Raw genomic sequence first — 22080 nt, forward strand, 5'->3', positions numbered from 1 at the left:
TATCATGGGACTGACATGGCTAAACACTGAAAGTAGCTGAGTGGCAATCACTCAGATAAGGATGAAGGCTTTGAAGCTGTGGCTTGGGCTCTGAAGGTCAACTTCCTCCCTCGGCTTCAGAGCCCAAGATGCAACTTCAAAGTGCTGTTTGCACGGCTATTTTTAGAGCGCTAGCATGAGCCCCCTGGTCCAAATCTATCAATCCAGGCTCGAAGGATCTTTGTCACAGGCTCTATAGGCATACTCTAAAAGGTTTATGAGGACTCAGTCAGGGAGGGAGAACACAGGAAGCTCTGGAGGAGAGAGACTCCCCAGGGGAGCTGATGTGGAAGCTACTCCCAGTCATGTCTCCCTGGAGAGCAGAGGAGAAACTAACAGGCCCGCACAGAAAGTGCTCCCAGGCAAGAGACTGGACCAGCCTGGGAGAACAAACAGGTCATGGGAGCTCCTGGGTAGCTACTAGGGACTTGCTCAGCAAAGAATGATCCATGGCCGGGGAAGGTTAGCACCCAGCAGAACACCCAGCAGAGGTGCAAACTCCTGGCAGGGAATTCAGCCCCAGAGTGATCTGTGGATAGAGGGGGAAGTCATAAGACTGATTAACACAGAGGTGTTGAGTTTCCAGTGGAGTAGCAGAATGAAGATTTTGTTTGTTTCTGTGTTGTCCTTTTCTGTTAAAGAAATGAGACCTACCAAAGAGGGCCTGCTCTAATACTAGAAAGGCCTGCTTGGACTTGTTTATTCCCTAGGTGAGGTGGAACTGAGGCACAGACTCCCCTGTGGTACCATTCTGACAGCAAGGGAGCATGATGGGGTAACCTCTGCACCACTACATCTCTATTTATAGGAAAACCTGTCAATGGGAACTAAGGAGGAGGAAATCTCAGAGTTTCCTCCTGAATTGTTCTGGTGGAGGAAAAAGGGTTTGTTCACTCTTTAACCATATCAGTCCATGGATCCAGTCCACAAACTTCATGGAACACTGGGATCAAAAGAAGCCAGAGGAATCTGCATGGCATCTCTGGTGTCCTGGTGACAGCTCCTTGCCATGGTTTCAGAAGAGCTGTACTCTTGGCTTCCACTTAGTCATGGCTTTGACTAGCTGCAGCTCTACCTGGGACATTCCATAAAGAGGGATTCCCCATCATACAGGGGGCTCCAGTAAGGTAACAGCAGGGGAATGATGTCTCCTGGTCTTTCCTTTCATTGTGCACGTTCCTAGACTTGCAGGCAGCCGTCCAGGAGATTTGGGGGAAGGCAATTGATCTCCCCCTCTTCTTCCACACAGGATGTATTAGATAGGACTACCCACACCATGCACAGATCAAGGGAATACAAGGGTACACACAATCCCTACTCAGACAACACCCCCCATTCTCATCAATCAAGAGCCTTTGCTTCTGTCTCAGGGAGTGGAAATTTCCTGAGTTTTTATTTGCATTTCCTTTGTAATTCTTTTGTTGGGGTTCCACCCTTAACCCACAACTGTTTTGGGTTCTGTTAAAAACAGGGGAGGAAGGAAGACTTGTGGTTAAAGTACTGGATTGGGATTTAGGAAATGAGGACACAATTCCCAGATCTGCCACAAACTTCCTGTGTGATCGTGGGTAAGTCATCTAATCGGAATTGTTCCTCATCTGTATAATGAGATTATATTTCACTACACCATAGGGGTTGTCATAAATATAAAGGGAAGGGTAAACCCCTTTGAAATCCCTCCTGGCCAGGGGAAAGCTCCTCTCACCTGTAAAGGGTTAAGAAGCTAAAGGTAACCTCGCTGGCACCTGACCAAAATGACCAATGAGGAGACAAGATACTTTCAAAAGCTGGGAGGAGGGAGAGAAACAAAGGGTTTGTGTGTCTGTCTGTAGTCGTCTTGGCCAGGGACAGAACAGGAATGGAGCCTTAGAACTTTTAGTAAGTAATCTAGCTAGGTATGTGTTAGATTATGATTTCTTTAAATGGCTGAGAAAAGAATTGTGCTGAATAGAATAACTATTTCTGTCTGTGTATCTTTTTTGTAACTTAAGGTTTTGCCTAGAGGGGTTCTCTATGTTTTTTTAATCTAATTACCCTGTAAGATATATACCATCCTGATTTTACAGGGGGGATTTCTTTATTTCTATTTACTTCTATTTTTTATTAAAAGTCTTCTTGTAAAACACTGAATGCTTTTTCATTGTTCTCAGATCCAAGGGTTTGGGTTTGTGATCACCTATGCAAATTGGTGAGGCTTTTTATCCAACATTTCCCAGGAAAGGGGGGGTGCAAGTGTTGGGAGGATTGTTCATTGTTCTTAAGATCCAAGGGTCTGGGTCTGTGGTCACCTATGCAAATTGGTGAGGCTTTTTACCAAACCTTGTCCAGGAAGTGGGGTGCAAGGTTTTGTGAAGTATTTTGGGGGGAAGGACGCGTCCAAACAGCTCTTCCCCAGTAACCAGTATTAGTTTGGTGGTGGTAGCGGCCATTCCAAGGATAACGGGGGTAATATTTGTTACCTTGGGGAAGTTTTGACCTAAGCTGGTAAAGATAAGCTTAGGAGGTTTTTCATGCAGGTCCCCACATCTGTACCCTAGAGTTCAGAGTGGGGGAGGAACCGTGACATGGTGGCGCAGCGGTGGGATTAACCTGAAATCATTTTGAGATCCAGTTGAGATTTTTTGAACTAGAAATACAGATTTTAAAAAGGAATTTGTAGGAAGTCCAGAAGGCAGCTTTGAAACTGAAAGCAGCTTGGTTTCTCTCTGCTTTGTGGCCAAGCAGAGACAAAAGGGGATTATCTTGTGAATTGCAGGTTTCATTTGCCTGGAGGCAGGGTACTTAACTCCTGCAGGGAAATTCACAGTCTTCCAACCCAGAGGTTTTTTTTTTTTTTTTTTTCTTTTCTTCCTAAAAGTAAATAGGGGGTGTGTACTCTACCCATTTGCCTGGAGACAAAAGTGGCAGGGTTTTTTTTAGGATTTTGATTTTTTTTTTTGTTTTACAAGGAGCACAGGTTTGAAAAGAAATTTTTTTTTTTCTTCGTTGGGCTGGGTAAGCAGGTTTCCAAGTAGTTGGAGGTTTTTTGCTTTAATTTGGGCCCAGAGCAGAGACAAGGGAATTGTCTTTTTCTGTAGGCTGACAATCACTATCAGAGAATAGGTATTCTATTCCAGCACAGCAAAATTTTACAGCCAAGTTTTGTTTGTTTATTTCTAAACCTCAGGTGTAAAGTTAGTTAAAAACAGAGAGGTTAGAATGGCCAAATCCTCGGCTCGACTACAGCTGGAATTAGCCAAATTTCAGGCTGAGGAAAAACAAAGGGAACATGAAAGACAGATAGAACTCATGCGGCTGGAGAAGGAGGTACAGGAGGCTGCCCACAAGAGGGAAATGGAGGCGAGGAAGCATGTGGAGGAGATGGAGAGAATAAAGGCCCAGCAGAACATACCAACAAACCCTAACAATCCTTCTCCAGGTACCACTTCCCATCCCAGAAAGTTCCCCACCTACAAGGCAGGTGATGATACCGAGGCCTTCTTAGAAAACTTCGAAAGGGCCTGCCTTGGGTACAACATCTCTACTGACCAATACATGGTAGAGCTGAGGCCGCAGCTCAGTGGACCCTTAGCTGAGGTGGCAGCTGAAATGCCTAGAGAACACATGAACAAGTATGAACTGTTTAAATCCAAGGCGAGAGTCAGAATGGGGATAACACCCGAGCAGTCTCGTCGGAGGTTCCGAGCCCTAAGGTGGAAACCAGACATGTCATTTACCCGACATGCCTACCACATTGTGAAACATTGGGATGCCTGGATATCAGGAGCAAGTGTTGAATCTCCAGTAAATTTGCCCTTCCTAATGCAAATGGAACAATTCTTAGAGGGTGTTCCTGAGGAAATAGAAAGATACATCCTAGATGGGAAACCCAAAACTGTAATCGAGGCAGGAGAGATTGGAGCCAGATGGGTGGAGGTGGCAGAGAAGAAGAAAACTGGTCGCAGTTGGAGCGGAGACCAGAAGGGACCACCCCAGACCACACCCTATTACCGGGGGCCGCCCAAAGCCCCACCTACCTCCCAAAGAACCCTCCAGACCCCTTATCGTCCCACCACCCCGTTCTCCAGCAACCCTCCTCGTCCCAGTGACCCGTCAGCTGGACGATGTTTTAAGTGTAACGAGCTGGGGCATGTAAAGGCCAACTGCCCCAAGAACCCCAACAGATTACAGTTCATTGCACCGGAATCACACCAGAGGTCCACAGGCCCAGATACCTCCCAGATACCCTTGGAGCGGAGGGAAACTGTGAGTGTGGGCGGGAAGAAGGTCACCGCGTGGAGGGACACCGGAGCACAAGTGTCAGCTATCCATGCTTCCTTAGTGGACCCCAATTTAATCAACCCAGAGATCCAAGTGACGATTCAACCCTTCAAGTCCAACTCTTTCAATTTGCCTACAGCCAAGTTGCCTGTCCAGTACAAGGGCTGGTCAGGAATGTGGACTTTTGCAGTCTATGATGATTATCCCATCCCCATGCTGTTGGGGGAAGACTTGGCCAATCATGTGAAGCAGGCCAAGAGGGTGGGAATGGTCACCCGCAACCAGGCTAAACAAGCCGTGAGGCCTAGCTCTGTTCCGGAAACTTCTATCAGGACCCAGTCAGAGGTGATGGACCTGGACCCCAGGCCAATGTCTGCAACAGCAGTAGTGGATCCAGTCCCAGAGACCCAGACGGAACCAGTCCCAGAACCGGAACCAGCCGAACAACCAACACCAGACCCCGTGTCAGCACTGAATCCAGTACTTGCAACCTCAACACCAGAGGGCCCCACCGAACCTGAACTGGCAACAGCCGATAACCCTACACAAGAGGCTCAGCCGGAGCCTGAATCCCAACATAGTGCACCAGCGGAGAGCGGTTCACAGTCAACAGAAACAGCTCCATCCCCTATATCGCTTCCAGAGGGACCAAGCCTAGGTCCACAATCCCATGAGGAACTGATGTCTCCAGGATCAAGGGAACAGTTCCAGACCGAACAGGAAGCAGATGAAAGCCTCCAGAGAGCTTGGACGGCGGCACGGAGCAACCCACCGCCTCTCAGCTCTTCTAATCGATCCAGGTTTGTTGTAGAAAGAGGACTTTTATACAAGGAAACTCTTTCTGGGGGACACCAGGAAGACTGGCATCCTCAGAGACAGTTGGTAGTTCCAACTAAATACCGGGCCAAGCTCTTGAGCTTAGCCCATGATCACCCTAGTGGCCATGCTGGGGTGAACAGGACCAAAGACCGTTTGGGGGGGTCATTCCACTGGGAGGGAATGGGCAAGGATGTTTCTACCTATGTCCAGTCTTGTGAGGTGTGCCAAAGAGTGGGAAAACCCCAAGACCAGGTCAAAGCTCCTCTCCAGCCACTCCCCATCATTGAAGTTCCATTTCAGCGAGTAGCTGTGGATATTCTGGGTCCTTTTCCGAAAAAGACACCCAGAGGAAAGCAGTACATACTGACTTTCATGGATTTTGCCACCCGATGGCCGGAAGCAGTAGCTCTAAGCAACACCAGGGCTAAAAGTGTGTGCCAGGCACTAGCAGACATTTTTGCCAGGGTAGGTTGGCCCTCCGACATCCTCACAGATGCAGGGACTAATTTCCTGGCAGGAACTATGAAAAACCTTTGGGAAGCTCATGGGGTAAATCACTTGGTTGCCACTCCTTACCATCATCAAACAAATGGCATGGTGGAGAAGTTTAATGGAACTTTGGGGGCCATGATACGTAAATTCGTAAATGAGCACTCCAATGATTGGGACCTAGTATTGCAGCAGTTGCTCTTTGCCTACAGAGCTGTACCACATCCCAGTTTAGGGTTTTCCCCATTTGAACTTGTATATGGCCGTGAGGTTAAGGGGCCATTGCAGTTGGTGAAGCAGCAATGGGAGGGATTTACACCTTCTCCAGGAACTAACATTCTGGACTTTGTAACCAACCTACAAAACACCCTCCGAACCTCTTTAGCCCTTGCTAGAGAAAACTTACAGGATGCTCAAAAAGAACAAAAAGCCTGGTATGATAAACATGCCAGAGAGCGTTCCTTCAAAGTAGGAGACCAGGTCATGGTCTTAAAGGCGCTCCAGGCCCATAAAATGGAAGCATCGTGGGAAGGGCCATTCGTGGTCCAGGAGCGCCTGGGAGCTGTTAATTATCTCATAGCATTCCCCACCTCCAACCGAAAGCCTAAGGTGTACCATATTAATTCTCTAAAGCCCTTTTATTCCAGAGAATTAAAGGTTTGTCAGTTTACAGCCCAGGGAGGAGAGGACGCTGAGTGGCCTGAAGGTGTTTACTACGAAGGGAAATGTGCTGGTGGTGTGGAAGAGGTGAACCTCTCCATGACCCTTGGGCGTATGCAGCGACAGCAGATCCAGGAGCTGTGCACTAGCTACGCGCCAACGTTCTCAGCCACCCCAGGACTGACTGAACGGGCATACCACTCCATTGACACAGGTAATGCTCACCCAATTAGGGTCCACCCTTACCGGGTGTCTCCTCAAGCTAAAACTGCTATAGAACGGGAGATCCAGGATATGTTACAGATGGGTGTAATCCGCCCCTCTGAAAGTGCATGGGCATCTCCAGTGGTTCTAGTTCCCAAACCAGATGGGGAAATACGTTTTTGCGTGGACTACCGTAAGCTAAATGCTGTAACTCGCCCAGACAACTATCCCATGCCACGCACAGATGAACTATTAGAGAAACTGGGAAGGGCCCAGTTCATCTCTACCTTGGACTTAACCAAGGGGTACTGGCAGGTACCGCTAGATGAATCTGCCAAGGAAAGGTCAGCCTTCATCACACATCTCGGGCTGTATGAATTTAATGTACTCCCTTTCGGGCTGCGAAATGCACCCGCCACTTTCCAAAGACTTGTAGATGGTCTCCTAGCGGGATTAGGAGAATATGCAGTCGCCTACCTTGACGATGTGGCCATATTTTCGGATTCCTGGGCAGACCACCTGGAACATCTACAAAAAGTCCTTGAGCGCATAAGGGAGGCAGGACTAACTGTTAAGGCTAAGAAGTGTCAAATAGGCCTAAACAGAGTGACTTACCTTGGACACCAGGTGGGTCAAGGAACTATCAGCCCCCTACAGGCCAAAGTGGATGCTATCCAAAAGTGGCCTGTCCCAAAGTCAAAGAAACAGGTTCAATCCTTCTTAGGCTTGGCCGGTTATTACAGACGATTTGTACCGCACTACAGCCAAATCGCTGCCCCACTGACAGACCTAACCAAAAAGAAACAGCCAAATGCTGTTCAGTGGACCGGAAGGTGTCAGAAGGCCTTTAACAAGCTTAAAGCGACACTCATGTCTGACCCTGTACTAAGGGCCCCAGACTTTGACAAACCGTTCCTAGTAACCACAGATGCATCCGAGCGTGGTGTGGGAGCAGTTTTAATGCAGAAAGGACCTGATCAAGAATTCCACCCTGTAGTGTTTCTCAGCAAAAAACTGTCTGAGAGGGAAAGCAACTGGTCAGTCACTGAAAAAGAATGTTATGCCATTGTCTACGCTCTGGAAAAGCTACGCCCATATGTTTGGGGACGGCGTTTCCACCTGCAAACCGACCATGCTGCACTAAAGTGGCTTCACACCGTCAAAGAAACTAACAGAAAACTTCTTCGGTGGAGTTTAGCTCTCCAAGATTTTGATTTCAACATCCAACACATCTCAGGAGCTTCTAACAAAGTGGCTGATGCACTCTCCCGTGAAAGTTTCCCAGAATCAACTGGTTAAAATCGTCCTTGAGATGTGGAAAATATTGTTAGTCTTTATGTACTTGGTAGTATATTTAGAGATGCATGTGTCTTATTAACTCTGTTTTCCTAGAGCTCCAGGAAGAAATCCCAGCCAGTGTTTCACCCTAGCTGAGATTTGGGGGGCGTGTCATAAATATAAAGGGAAGGGTAAACCCCTTTGAAATCCCTCCTGGCCAGGGGAAAGCTCCTCTCACCTGTAAAGGGTTAAGAAGCTAAAGGTAACCTCGCTGGCACCTGACCAAAATGACCAATGAGGAGACAAGATACTTTCAAAAGCTGGGAGGAGGGAGAGAAACAAAGGGTTTGTGTGTCTGTCTGTAGTCGTCTTGGCCAGGGACAGAACAGGAATGGAGCCTTAGAACTTTTAGTAAGTAATCTAGCTAGGTATGTGTTAGATTATGATTTCTTTAAATGGCTGAGAAAAGAATTGTGCTGAATAGAATAACTATTTCTGTCTGTGTATCTTTTTTGTAACTTAAGGTTTTGCCTAGAGGGGTTCTCTATGTTTTTTTAATCTAATTACCCTGTAAGATATATACCATCCTGATTTTACAGGGGGGATTTCTTTATTTCTATTTACTTCTATTTTTTATTAAAAGTCTTCTTGTAAAACACTGAATGCTTTTTCATTGTTCTCAGATCCAAGGGTTTGGGTTTGTGATCACCTATGCAAATTGGTGAGGCTTTTTATCCAACATTTCCCAGGAAAGGGGGGGTGCAAGTGTTGGGAGGATTGTTCATTGTTCTTAAGATCCAAGGGTCTGGGTCTGTGGTCACCTATGCAAATTGGTGAGGCTTTTTACCAAACCTTGTCCAGGAAGTGGGGTGCAAGGTTTTGTGAAGTATTTTGGGGGGAAGGACGCGTCCAAACAGCTCTTCCCCAGTAACCAGTATTAGTTTGGTGGTGGTAGCGGCCATTCCAAGGATAACGGGGGTAATATTTGTTACCTTGGGGAAGTTTTGACCTAAGCTGGTAAAGATAAGCTTAGGAGGTTTTTCATGCAGGTCCCCACATCTGTACCCTAGAGTTCAGAGTGGGGGAGGAACCGTGACAGGGGTCTTGAGTGTATCACATTCATGAAACTACTGTGATGGGAATCAAATAAAAATAGAATTTGTGTGGCATTACATTGCATTGCAGGCTGGCTCTGAGTTCCTGCTGGCATCGGGACAGCAGAACTCTTGCAGGAACTCGCACAACCACAGCTGCGCTAAGGAATTTGATAGCACCAGTTACTTTCCACTGCAAGCTTAGGAGGAGTAAGAATCTAGAGGAAACTCACAGCCCCTTTTTACCCTGCTCCCTCCCAGGGCAAGGGCTGGAGACCCACTGCAAAGAGCCTTGTAGGACCTTGTCTACACTAGAGAATTGAGCTGGTTATATTGAATTGGTTTATGCACAAATGGGTCAATGACATGACACTAGCCATTCTGAATTGGTTTAATATTTGTCTCATCTCCACTCTAGTGCTCCGCTAAACCAATTTTCAGTTGTCATCCCTTTCTGGGGTGCATCAAGCAATTCCTGGCTCTTGATGCAGTGTTTCCTGGTTGGTTTCGCTACCCATACTCTGTGGGAGAGTAGTGGGAGGGCTAACTGAGCCACTTCAGCATCTCAGCATCCACACCCTGGCACTAAACCAGTTGAGACTGAACCTCTTAAGCTGTAAGTGGTATCTAAACCTGTGGGATGGTAGTCTGCTCCATTCAGTTATGAGGCCATTTAGAAACCCATTGGTGGTGAAGGGACTTATGCTGGCACAAACTATTTACAAATGCACTGGGGTCGTAGAATGGTTTATTTTCTCTAGTGTAGACCAGGCTTAGGGCCAAGGGGGAAGGGTGGAAAGGTAGGAGCAGTCTCCATTCAGGGCCCTGTCTAGTAGCCACAGGCAAAGGCTCCCCTCCACTTATGGAAATAGAGGAGAGCACAGGAGGGACGAAATGGGCTTCAGCCTATGGCTCTGTATTATGAAAGTCATAAGTAATGACACCTTTTGAACAATAAATTTTCAGTGTACAAAGTTCTTAAGATGAGAAAGGCAGCTATGACTCTTTATGTTCTCAAACAGTATGATTTTAGGACTCACCTTTCAGTACTGATCATTTTCACACCACCACTCCCAGATACATCCTATGAATCACTACAGATAATCTAATTCAAATTCTGGCTATTTTCCAAGAAGGGGTATAACAGCTTGCTGCAGAAGAAGTCCGTAAAATATAAATTCACCTGGAGATCCTGTTTTGTGGAGCTCATTATTTAACAATGCTCCTAGATGTATTCACACATTCCAAATGATCTTTATTAATATTAGCAGTGGTGTGGGGGAGCCCCCAGCTGGAATCTGGCAACCTTGTTGCCCCTTCAAAGCAGTTGAAAATAAGCAGTGGATTTCAGATCTGGATTTGAATCCTGATCCAAAAATTCCCTAAACTTTGGAGGTGTTTGGGCGTGAGGTTTCTGGTTAGGCTCAAATTTAGTTTGGGTCTGAACCATAAATCAGCCTAGCTATGCTTGACAGTTTGGACCCTGCTTCATTTGCAGGGACCAGGAAGGGTTTCCAGTTTGTAACAAAGTTAAAAAGCAGGCATGTCTAATGTGGTTGTGTGTTTTATAACTAATGCTTCACCCTGCTGTGCTGAGAATGCAAAAGTTGTCATGTTGTTTATGTGATAATGTAATAACTTTAACCTATCGCATACAGAAGATGTATATTATTGAAAGAACAGAGACAATGAATTGCCTTTTGCACTACCTAGAATTTTCACAATGCATTCTACCAAAGAAAAAATCTCTATGAGGCAGGAGAGAGTAGCTGACTTCTTGCACTCCTGCCCCAGAGGAGCTTTTCATTAAATACATATGTATTTACAGAGATAATGATCAATAGTAATAGTTATTTACGGATACAGTGTCCTGTAGCTTATGATTATTAAAGTCAGCTAGTCAGGAGCGGGTGCTGAAGGGAACATTATAACAGATTCTATTGATATAATCACCACAGCCATTGACTCCTGATGGCTTGAGGCTCAGCATATGAGCAAGTGCTCTGCATCCCCTTGTATTTTATTAATATTGTTGTTTGTCTAATAAGAAAGCCATTTACCTGTTGTGTGCGATGAGGCTCGTTGATAGATTTTATCGCTCACTTTCCTATTTGTCCCCTGGTGTTTGGCTTTTGCAGAAAACCTTACTGCAAAGTGTCATCCTTTTTCCCAGGAGAACTGAACAAATGGGGTACAGCATCTTCCCCCATCCCACTTTCTGGCTGAAGAATGGTTGTGCAATTTAACAGTGGTCTCAATTAACTTCCAAATACATAGCTACTTCCTTGGGGAAGACACGGCACCAAGATGTTAGGGGGCTTATTCCTTCACCCACTTACTTCCCTGGTCCTTCTCGCATGAACAGAGAGCAACAATACCCAAAGTCCAAAGATGCAAACAATTCAATGTTTATTGGGGTGAACTTCCAGCAAGCATGATTCCAGTTTCCTTCCTTAGTATCCTCCTTCCCAGCTCTGACACCACAGAGCCTTACACCTGTGTCCCTGTTCCCATTCCTGCCCTTAGCCAAACATGATTCCAATTTCCCCACTCCCATTCACTGTTCCCATTTCCCCCTTTAGCAAAACATGATTCCAATTTCCTTACCCCTCATTCCCTGTTCCCATCCCTCCCCCACCCCCACACACACCCCTTAAGGTTAACCTGTCCCCCTTATTTTCAGGCTTGACTTGTTTTTTCACCTCCCTTTCCTGGAGGGCCATAATCTGAGTCTTCTAGTAGCTTGTTTGCTGATCATATGTATTCATTATTTGCAGCTCCTTTGTGCCCATCCGCTAAGTAATTTGCATTTACACACAGAGGCTTACTAGCTTGTTTCTGGATCCAAAGCTGTTAGCAGCTCAGACACTGTCTTAAAAGGGAAACATTTTACTTCCACCAGAGTTCTGATTACTTTCCACTTTCATCTCCTGCTCCAAAACACACACAGATCTGAAAAAGAAAGCACAAGCTATTGTGGCCCCTTTTGGAGCCTAATAGGGTTGTAATTAAGTACCATGTTTTATTTGCATTTCTTTTACCCCTTCTCCAATATACACTGCACACGTCCTAGGAAAATGCACATTCCTTCTGTATAGTTTAACCTCCATAACATTATATTAGCCATATTAATTTTACACAAGGTGTAACTGCCTCCCCCATGCCCACAGAGTTTTCATGCACACCCACCAAAGCAACAATCTGATCCCCCAGAGCCACCCCAAGACTCAGTGTTCCCATCATTCCTCCCTTTTTTCTTTTCTTTTACCTGTGCACACACTCAAAATTCTCTTTTGCCTAACATCCCTTGCACTGTGATGATTACTCTTTTACACAACTGTACCCCGATTACACTTCCATCTTGTACAACTAGACACAACCAGGGGCAGCCAAGTTAAGTTCCAATAGAAACCCCTTACATCCTTTAGTGATTTTGATTACGTTACCCAATAGTCAAATCATTTTGATCAGATTCTCTCTCCGCCTGCTGCCTGCAGCAGTCCCTCATAGACCATTTTTGTGGGAAAAGGGCCCATTTTCCCTCAGAATAGCTGTACAGGCTTCTGGGGACAGAAGCATAGTGGTGATAGTAGCCACTCTATCTGACCCCCTTGGATAATATAATTACCAAGCTTCCATCCAATGTGACTGCACAGAGTTGCACATACAGTTACATTTATATAACTAGGTTTTATTTAATCATTAAATCTCTCAAAAAAGGGGAAAAAAAGGGATGGAGTGTTAGGATATAGATATTCAGGCCTGTATGCAAAGGCTTGTACTTTAAGAATTTAGGTGTATTCGTATCACTTGGCTAGTTCTAGAGGTATAAAAGAAAGAATCAAAATCACTGTCTGCCAGTGTAAGGTCCTTCTCTTACTGTGACAGTCTGAGGCCCTGTTCTTAGATTAAGGCCTTTGGCTAAGCAACAGAGGCAGCCATAAACTGGGAAACAACCAGTCACATCCTCACATTCCAAACTAGTCACATTGAAAGAAGGTGCTATTGGGCTGTTAGGAATACAGTCTTGTCCTGATAATGCCTATCACCTCCAGAGAAAGGGAAGTGCCTAGAAAATGTAAAAGGAAACTTAGTTTGATAGCATCCTGTCTGGCAAGAACTCACTTATCAATAGCTGGGATGTGAAATCCTCACTTCTGTATTGTTTTGTCATTATAGTTCCCACTTTGCTATTGTTTGTCTGTATAATCTCTGTCTGGTTCTGTGATTGTTCCTGTCTGCTGTATAATTAATTTTGCTGGGGGTAAACTAATTAAGGTGGTGGGATATAATTTGTTACATAATCATGTTACAATATGTTAGGATTGGTTAGTTAAATTTCAGGAAAATGATTGGTTAAGGTATAGCTAAACTGAACTCAAGTTTTACTAAATAATCTGCAGTCAATCAGGAAGTGAGGGGGTGGGTGTGTGGGTGGGGAAGATGGGAACAGGGAATGGGGTGGGGAAATTGGAATCATGTTTTGCTAAAGAGGGGAAATGGGAACAGAGAATGGAGGTAAGGAAATTGGAATCATGTTTGGCTAAGGGCAGGAATGGGAACAGGAACACAGGTGTAAGGCTCTGTGGTGTCAGAGCTGGGAAGGAGGATACTAAGGAAGGAAACTGGAATCATGCTTGCTGGAAGTTCACCCCAATAAACATCGAATACTCACGAGCAACTACACACCACACAACAGAACCACTAACCCAGGAACTTATCCTTGCAACAAAGCCCGTTGTCAACTGTGCCCACATATCTATTCAGGGGACACCATCACAGGGCCTAATAATATCAGCCACACTATCAGAGGCTCGTTCACCTGCACATCTACCAATGTGATATATGCCATCATGTGCCAGCAATGCCCCTCTGCCATGTACATTGGTCAAACTGGACAGTCTCTACGTAAAAGAATAAATGGACACAAATCAGATGTCAAGAATTATAACATTCATAAACCAGTCGGAGAACACTTCAATCTCTCTGGTCACGTGATTACAGACATGAAAGTTGCGATATTACAACAGAAAAACTTCAAATCTAGACTCCAGCAAGAGACTGCTGAATTGGAATTCATTTGCAAATTGGATACAATTAACTTAGGCTTGAATAGAGACTGGAAGTGGCTAAGTCATTATGCAAGATAACCTATTTCCCCTTGTTTTCCTAAACCCCCCCCCCTTCCTCAGACATTCTTGTTAAACCCTGGATTTGTGCTGGAAATGGCCCACCTTGATTATCATACACATTGTAAGGAGAGTGATCACTTTAGATAAGCTATTACCAGCAGGAGAGTGGGGTGGGGGGAGAGAAAACCTTTTGTAGTGATAAACACCCATTTTTTCATGATTTGTGTGTATAAAAACAAACATCTGCTGTATTTTCCACAGTATGCATCCGATGAAGTGAGCTGTAGCTCACGAAAGCTCATGCTCAAATAAATTGGTTAGTCTCTAAGGTGCCACAAGTACTCCTTTTCTTTTTTCCTTGGGGAACTGTCCTTGTTTCTTAGCCACCATGGAACGGAGGCAACGAAAGCACTGCTTTTTTCCCCCTGTTCTTGTAGAAACACAGGATTTGCCATAGTGGAATAGAATCAAGGTATGTGGGAAAATACGCCCTTCACATTAGGTGTTATTCAGATCTCTAATAGGTAGAGAGTGGCTTAAGCCCTGAAGCATGAGGTTTTTCCCTTCCAATGGTTTTGTTAGACATATGCTGCTCTGTACTTTTCTCTCTTTACTGAGAAAACTCCTACTACTGTGTTCATTTTTCCTCCCCCACAATTATGCTTGAGGATACAGGTTTAGAGCATCAGTGCTATGCCACAGCTTTTCTAGTTGCCCTGTTTGGGATATAAAACTACAGCTTCATGCCAAGACTTGTTGCTCAAGTTAAGAAACTGATGTAATAGATCTGAATGGAGAGTTCAGCAGTACTGTCCATTGCAGTCTCCAACAATGTACAGAAAGGTAACAGGGCTGTGATCCTGCCCCCTTCTCCCTTGGGGAGGCTAGTGTTGCTGCTGCTCTGATGAGCCCCTCTCCTGCAGTCTGAGCCCATAAGGACTCTGGGTCAGATTCACAAAGGGATTTAGGTGCCTAAGTCCCAGCTTTAGACACTACTGCTCATTTCCACAGCCCCCCCTGCTCGGCTGCTGCTGCTGGACCTTGTAGGTGCCTACATTCACTTGGTACGTAACTTTGTGCTTTAAAAGTTCCTATGTTTCTGCTTCTGAGCATGCACACTGAAGCCTCAGGAAGGCAGCCAGGTATCTGTACCTTGCATAAGACCCAGCCCAGTCCAAAAATTTAGGGGAACAGATGTTTCCCTAACCTAGCTTGCCTGAGGGGCCCAATCCAGTAGGCATATTCTGAGCATTCCTAATTCCACACAGAATTGGGGCACAAAGGAGGCCTCTCTTATAACATTTAGCTAAATTGTTAGGGTACTCACCTGGGATGTTGGAAACCCCAGTTCAATTTCCCCTCTGCCTGATGAGGAGGAGACAAAGTGATTTGAATAGGTGTTCATCACCTCTCAAGTGAGGGCCCTAACTATTGAACTTTAGAGTGATTCTGACTCTACCAAAGTTAATATTCAGTTATTTAATTAAGTTGAAATGGCTACAACAAGAGAAATTGAGGGACACCTACATCAGAACACCCCACAGTCCACATGAAACTTGCTTGTTTTCAGGTATCATTAAAATTTCAAAACTCAGAATAAGTTCCTCAGAAGCTTTGCAAACCATCTAGGGGAACCTGAGGCCAATTTCATGAGAGCCAAAGATGATCTATGATTTCATAGCAGCATTATGTGACTTTTGCATGGATCTCCATAAAACTTGCTGCCGTCACAGTGACATTTGAGGTTTGTTAGCACCTGAAGCTGTACAGGAGTAAGCATTTACATGGACTGAAACCAAAGAAGACCAAAGTGGACTGAAAACACTTAAACCTCTTGCTAAGTAGAACTGCAGAGTTTTTCCTAGCTTTAGTTCATAACTATTTCATGTTAGCATGAGTTTATGGCACTTGTAATAAAATTCTGACTCAATATAATTATATTCAACTATCCTACCTGTGATTTTAGAAATCATGTCACAGTTCTATTTTAGAATTACTTTAACCCTAAATTCTAGAATGCCCAATGCAGAGCTGAAAATTTTTCACAGAGTGTATATAATTTTGGAGTGAATGAGGGGCAAGGTGAGTGGTAAAATATATCTCAACACTGCTGGAGGTACCTGTAATTTAACAATATATGGTCAAGCTTTGTTTGCACTGGACTTTAAAACAAACCAAAGATTGTTGTGGGGTTAACAAAGAGCTTAGCATAACTTAGCATTGCCTCTTTTTCTGTAATTAAATTACATATGTTTTTTACATTTCTGATGCTCAGTTATTGGCCAGTATTAGGCCACCTGGCTGATGATCTCAAGGAACTATTCTAAATATTTTATAATAGGAATAATTGCATATAGATGATGTTTTGGTGCTATGTTATGCTATGCTTAATTCTACTGGCATTTGTTACCCATTCCCCTTGGAACCAGCCAAGAAATAACCACAGATAAAGGTCGAACTAGAGCAGCACTGAGGGTTGATTGATTGCTTCCCTTATTTGCACAATTATACTCATACACACAACTCATTCATGTTGACAGGCTGCAGGTGCAGGTGTTGGTTTCGATTTTGCAGGTGGCTGAGGCTGACCAGGCAACAGCTGCTCAGAGATCGGCCGTGAGGTGATGAGGGTCCCCGAAGTCCCTTCTCATCTGCAGGAGGGCTCTGCTGCTTCTGGTCCAGTCCCAAGTTCTTGGTGTTGTGGGTTACATCTCTCTCTGGCTGCAGGTTTATATACAGTCCCATATACACCTTGATTATCCTTACATGGTAATATTTCAGTTCAAACCTTGTGATTGGTTTTTCTCACACACACACAGTATCTCACTCATTCCTTACATTAATTGTTTACATATTCATAAGCAGGAATACTATTGGTAATATAGAGCAATGCAGCTTTAAGCAAGCATCTAACTCTTTCCACTGCTTGTGGTTCATAGAATATCAGGATTGGAAGGGACCTCAGGTGATCATTTAAGTCCAACCCCTTGCTCAAAACAGGACCAATCCCCAATTTTTGCCCCAGAGCCCTAAATGCCCCCCTCAAGGATTGAACTCACAACCCTAGGTTTAGCAGGCCAATGTTCAAACCACTGAGCTATCCTTCCCCAATGCTGGTTTTGTAACAGCATAACAGAAAACTGTACAGACTGCACTCGAAAGAGCAAATGGGGGGGAGGGGTATGTCTGGCTACAGCATTTACTTGGCTTAAGTGCCTGAATGTATACACAGGATCCTATTCCAAAGTTTCACCTGTACTTAGGGAGTGTCTGTTGCCACAAAAGATGCATCTGGGTCCAAGAGTTTCCTGTCTTCCTTGGCTCTGATTGGACTGCAGAAGAGGAGATAATGCATCAGGGAAAGCACATAGCACACAACCAGTAGGAAGCAGGGAACACTGTTAAACACCTGTGCTCTCTGCAAAAGGGCTCCCTTTGCTGCCAGGAGCAGAGGAAGAGCTAGTTGAAGCCACCTATGCAACTGCCTTTCAGTTGTTACCCTAAGCTCCAACTGCAGCCCAAGGAACAGGTGGCCATGGGGTGCAGCTGAGCTTGGGAGCTATGGCCTCTTCTGTCAAATACCAGTGTATGTAGGCATTGCTACAAGATAGATGAATATGTCCAATTGACCATGGAAGAAGGGGTGGGGTAGGATGATGATTTTGGATAAATAGCCATGGGAAGAGGCACTGCAAATTTGTTTAGTGGGGTCACATTTACAGTTTGTGATGGAGGGGTCTGAATATAATTCCACATCTGTCTAAATGGTCTCAGAATCATAGTTTACCTAATTTTTCAATCCTGTATTCATAATCATAAGTGGTATCCAGTTTTCAAAATCAGCTCATGGATTTGCAGATATCATAAGTACCTTCTGCATACAAGTCAGAGCATTTCATCCTTTTGCATGACAATCTCAGTAGATAGTGAATGCTTTTTAAAGAAAGCATCATTCAAAGTATTAAGTAAAAGAAAGTTTTGATGCTGCTCTAAGTGTATTTTCCTCAGACTTGCCATTTGGATTGAAATCAGTGTAGCTGAAGTACTGCAATGCTTTAAATGGTGCAATTAAACCTCATTATGTTTGACAAACGATATAATTATTAATGAGTTATTTAAAATAAAAAGGTTACTTGGCTGAATCCAAATCCAAATTACCCCAGATAGAATAGAAAAAGCTACACAACCATACACACTGGGTTCAATTGTTCCTGACACTGCATGGGTGTGTAAAATGGGGGAGAGAATGCAAGGAGCTCTTCCACCCTGTATGTTTTCTCCTCATTGCAGGGTATATGCACACCCTGAGCACAATGTTTCTATGATGTCAGCCCCAAGAGTTATGGTAGTCTCCCCACAGTGGTTATGCACCCCATCATTTACCAGTGCATCTGGTCCTACTGAGGAGGTGGAAAATCATGCTTGCACTCTGCCAAAGGGTGGCACAGTGACTGGGCTTATTTTTCATCCACCCCAGTTCTCTGCTCAGTATAGTGTCTGAGTCAGCCAGATATCCCCCTGTGGTTCCCAGTGCAACTTCCTCATGTACAGCTGTGTCCTAAGGTAGGATCTAGGCTTAAATGTGGTCTCTTCCCAGAGGTTTGGGGAGCTTATCACTGCATTCAGATTCACACAAAGAGAGCATGGAGCTCCTGCAAGATCAGGGTTTTAGTTTGTAAGCAAAAGGGGTGAGTTTTATGATTTATGGAGTTTACATGGCTCATTTTCAGGAATGTAAGCTGCTCAATAATTTGGGGAAGAAAAGTCATGGGGCATGTGAAAGAGCCACCAGGAATCTGCTCACTTAAACACTGATGGTGGGTAACAATGTCAACTTAGAAAATAAAAAGAAGGCAGACATATTTGCTCAAAGTATGCTACAGATTCTTCCACTTTACCAAGTTCAAGTTTCTTCTGTTGGTGCTATGTGCTTCTTCGCATGTCATGAAGTAGAAAAACTTCTCCAGCTGTGTTTACTCAGATGCTGAGTGCCAAATCATAGTTGCTCAATTACGAGGTGTACTGAGAGCATGGACCAGGGAGTCTTGTCCACTCTCTACTCCTCAGCAGGTAGCATTCGTAATTAGCCTGGTTGTTCTGGAAGTGCAGGGTGGAAGAAAGGCTAATGCAGCAGAGCCAAACGGTTGGAGGATCTGAATATACCTTTTCAAAGATGAAGCAAGCCACATTTCTGAGCTCTCCCACTGCTAGTAGAAGCCTTATACTTTTCAAGGGAATAATACCACCGGGTAGTAGTGTTGAGACAGAGCTCAGTCTCACCTGACCCAGCAGGCTTCAGGCTCTTCCAAGCTCTAATTGGGCCATTAAGCACTTTTTGCTGCATTTTCAGGTTTCCTCCCTCTTTCCATTCATTATAAACAAAGAAACATGGCCATTTGCAGCTGCATTCTTTAATTTTACTTAATACTTAATATTACTCTCTCTCTCTCTCACACACACACACACACACACACACACACGACAAAGGAGTGATTCTCACACCCAACCTACAGCACCCAAGCTAGGTCCTAAAAACATCTCTTTTATCCTATTTGAAGTTTCTAATTCTAACCCTGAATGGACTCATCCCATGTAACAACTAAAGTGGGATGGAAGACTTCGATGGAGTGTAAACAAAAAAACCTCAAATCCAGATTTCATTGTGAATTTTCTCTTACACACCTTTCTGCAGTACATATTAGAAGAGAGACTTCTTGTTCTTCTCCTTTGTAAGAGTGGCATGGCTGAAACCAAAGGCAGAATTTGCTCCTCAAAATCATTTTGTTATGTTTAAGAAATGAGAGGAATTGGCCAGAGCCTCGCTATTGATGATTCATGAGTGGCTGAGAGATGATTCATGTAACACAATTGGGTGTATCCCTGCCTGTGGATGTCTGTGTAAGTGCAGTGCCCATCATGAAAGCTTATGCTCAAATAAATTTGTTAGTCTCTAAGGTGCCACAAGTACTCCTGTTCTTTCTGTAGATACAGACTAACACGGCTGCTACTCTGAAACCAATCAGAGGTTTGTAGCTTAACATCAGCATCACAGTGTGAGAGGCAACTTGGTGGGTTTGGGAGGGCTCAGCAGTCCCACAGTGCAGGTTGCATCCCAGGGACCAGGTCATACATTCCTCCACAGATTGGTCTTAATAGCTCACTGCTTAAAGCACTTGAGTGAGGAATTTAGACCATAACTGTCACACGCTCACACCTGCTGCGTCAATGACAGGTGTTCTTCTGAAATGTAATTAGCAAGCAGGTCTCCCTCAAAACAATCTCATGTGGGTTGGCATCACCTAAGGGGCCATCCTCATAGCTACTATGGGCATACACTTGCCCAACACCAAAATGAGATTATAAACATATCTGTGCATTGCTGGATCCTTGAAATGGATCTACATGCCTGTAACCCATTCTTGTTAGCAATAATAACAGGAACTGTGTGTAGACTGTATATAAAAAATAGACAAGGAAAGAATATTCTGAGTCTGTGCCCACCCACTTCTCTCCCAACAAGGAAATAAACTACTTCAGAAGACCAAATCCTTATTGATCACTCTGAGGTAGAGTAATATTTTCTTATTGTTAGGGTGACCAGACAGCAAATGTGAAAAATCGGGACAGGGGGTGCGGGTAATAGGAACCTATATAAAAAAAAGACCCAAAAATCGGGACTGTCCCTATAAAATTGGGACATCTGGTCACCCTACTTATTGTTATCATTTGTACATTGAGATGTATAAATTATGTATGGGATATATAAATTATGATTTCTTCACATTATCACCAATTCATTTCTCATCTCTTTTGCAAATGCCTGTGAGCCCCAGCACTTGTTTAGCTTTAAGTTTAGGGTAATGCACTACCACCTAGGGTATTTCAGATGATAATTACAGATGAGCAAGTGTTTCCAAGGTAAATACTCTATAACTGTTACAAATTATCCTATGCATGTGTTTTATTTTAAGGTTCTTGTTTTAGTTGCTTTGCAGGTAAAGGCATTTTGGAATAATTACCAATGCTATCTGCATGTTGCACTATAATTTTCTTCAAGAGTCTAAAATATTCATTTATAGTGCATGTCTGATCTTCCATAAGGAATTACTATGGAAGCTTGATAATCAGTCTTGCTGTTGACAGAAAAGTGCTCTCAGCTTTGGATTATTTAGGAAATAAAGAGGCTACATTAACCCCAGAAGAAACTGATTTTATAGCTTGGTTAAAGCCTCAGAAGTATGGAATAAGTGAAAGTATACATGAGAGAGAAATTCAGTAACTTTTAATAAAAGTCATATTTATATACATTATGGTAAATCATAAAATCTCAAGCATATTTATTTGTGGTGAGTGCACAGAGATGAGAGCTATACAAAATCTCCAGTTTTCGTTTAATACAATTTTCAGAGCAAAATGGAATGAATTGGATGAACCCTAACACATTTAGATGCTATTTCCTATAAACTCTCTGATACTATACATTAATTTTCACAGATAGCTGGCAGATAACTACTCCATTTCTAATGGCTGTGATTTTATTGACTTCCGGGAAAGAAGAAAGAGGCACACCATTTGCATGCTAAAAACTATTGTTTCACAACACAAACTTCTATTTATTTAGTAAGATAATTTGACAAAGTCAGACAGAGAAAGGGGGAGGTATGATGGTCAAACCTAGGGAGGGAAGCTGAAAAGGGAGAATAATGAAACAAGGAGAAAGTGAGGAAATTGGGGCACACAACCCTGACCCCCCACTAAATCTGATCTCTACCAACTGACCTCCTACCCCAGGACAAGTGTCCCCTATCTCTTTTTTATTAGCCTTGAAACTGTGTAATTTTTTTTACATTTCAATATGTAAACACTATCTTCAGCTATTAGAGTATTTTAAGTCTCTGCAGCAGCTCAAATACCATCCTGATTTTCTTCCCTATGAATTCATCTATCATGCTGTCAGACATTACTGGTTTTGACAGGCCATGTTCTACTGCTGGATGTCTCTCTTGAAGACTTCAAACATGTCTTGATGAGTTTAAGTCTCAAAAAGCTATATTCAGCCAAAGCTACAGTTAATACTCATAGTCAAGAAAAACTACACAGAATAT

At 43.8% G+C, this 22080-nt stretch overlaps 1 protein-coding gene across 1 annotated transcript; it reads left to right on the forward strand.

Annotated features, from left to right (window-relative positions):
• The first annotated feature begins 1814 nt into the window (after positions 1 to 1814).
• Positions 1815 to 21254, forward strand: LOC140908380 (uncharacterized). The gene is made up of 3 exons (XM_078851953.1): positions 1815 to 1917; positions 3206 to 4034; positions 21077 to 21254. Exons 2-3 carry the CDS (start codon positions 3238 to 3240, stop codon positions 21252 to 21254), a joined length of 975 nt encoding a protein of 324 aa, XP_078708079.1. The 5' UTR covers positions 1815 to 1917; positions 3206 to 3237.
• Positions 21255 to 22080: the final 826 nt, after the last annotated feature.

Source organism: Lepidochelys kempii, chromosome 3 (assembly GCF_965140285.1).
Source record: "Lepidochelys kempii isolate rLepKem1 chromosome 3, rLepKem1.hap1, whole genome shotgun sequence".
Classification (NCBI taxonomy): domain Eukaryota; kingdom Metazoa; phylum Chordata; order Testudines; family Cheloniidae; genus Lepidochelys; species Lepidochelys kempii.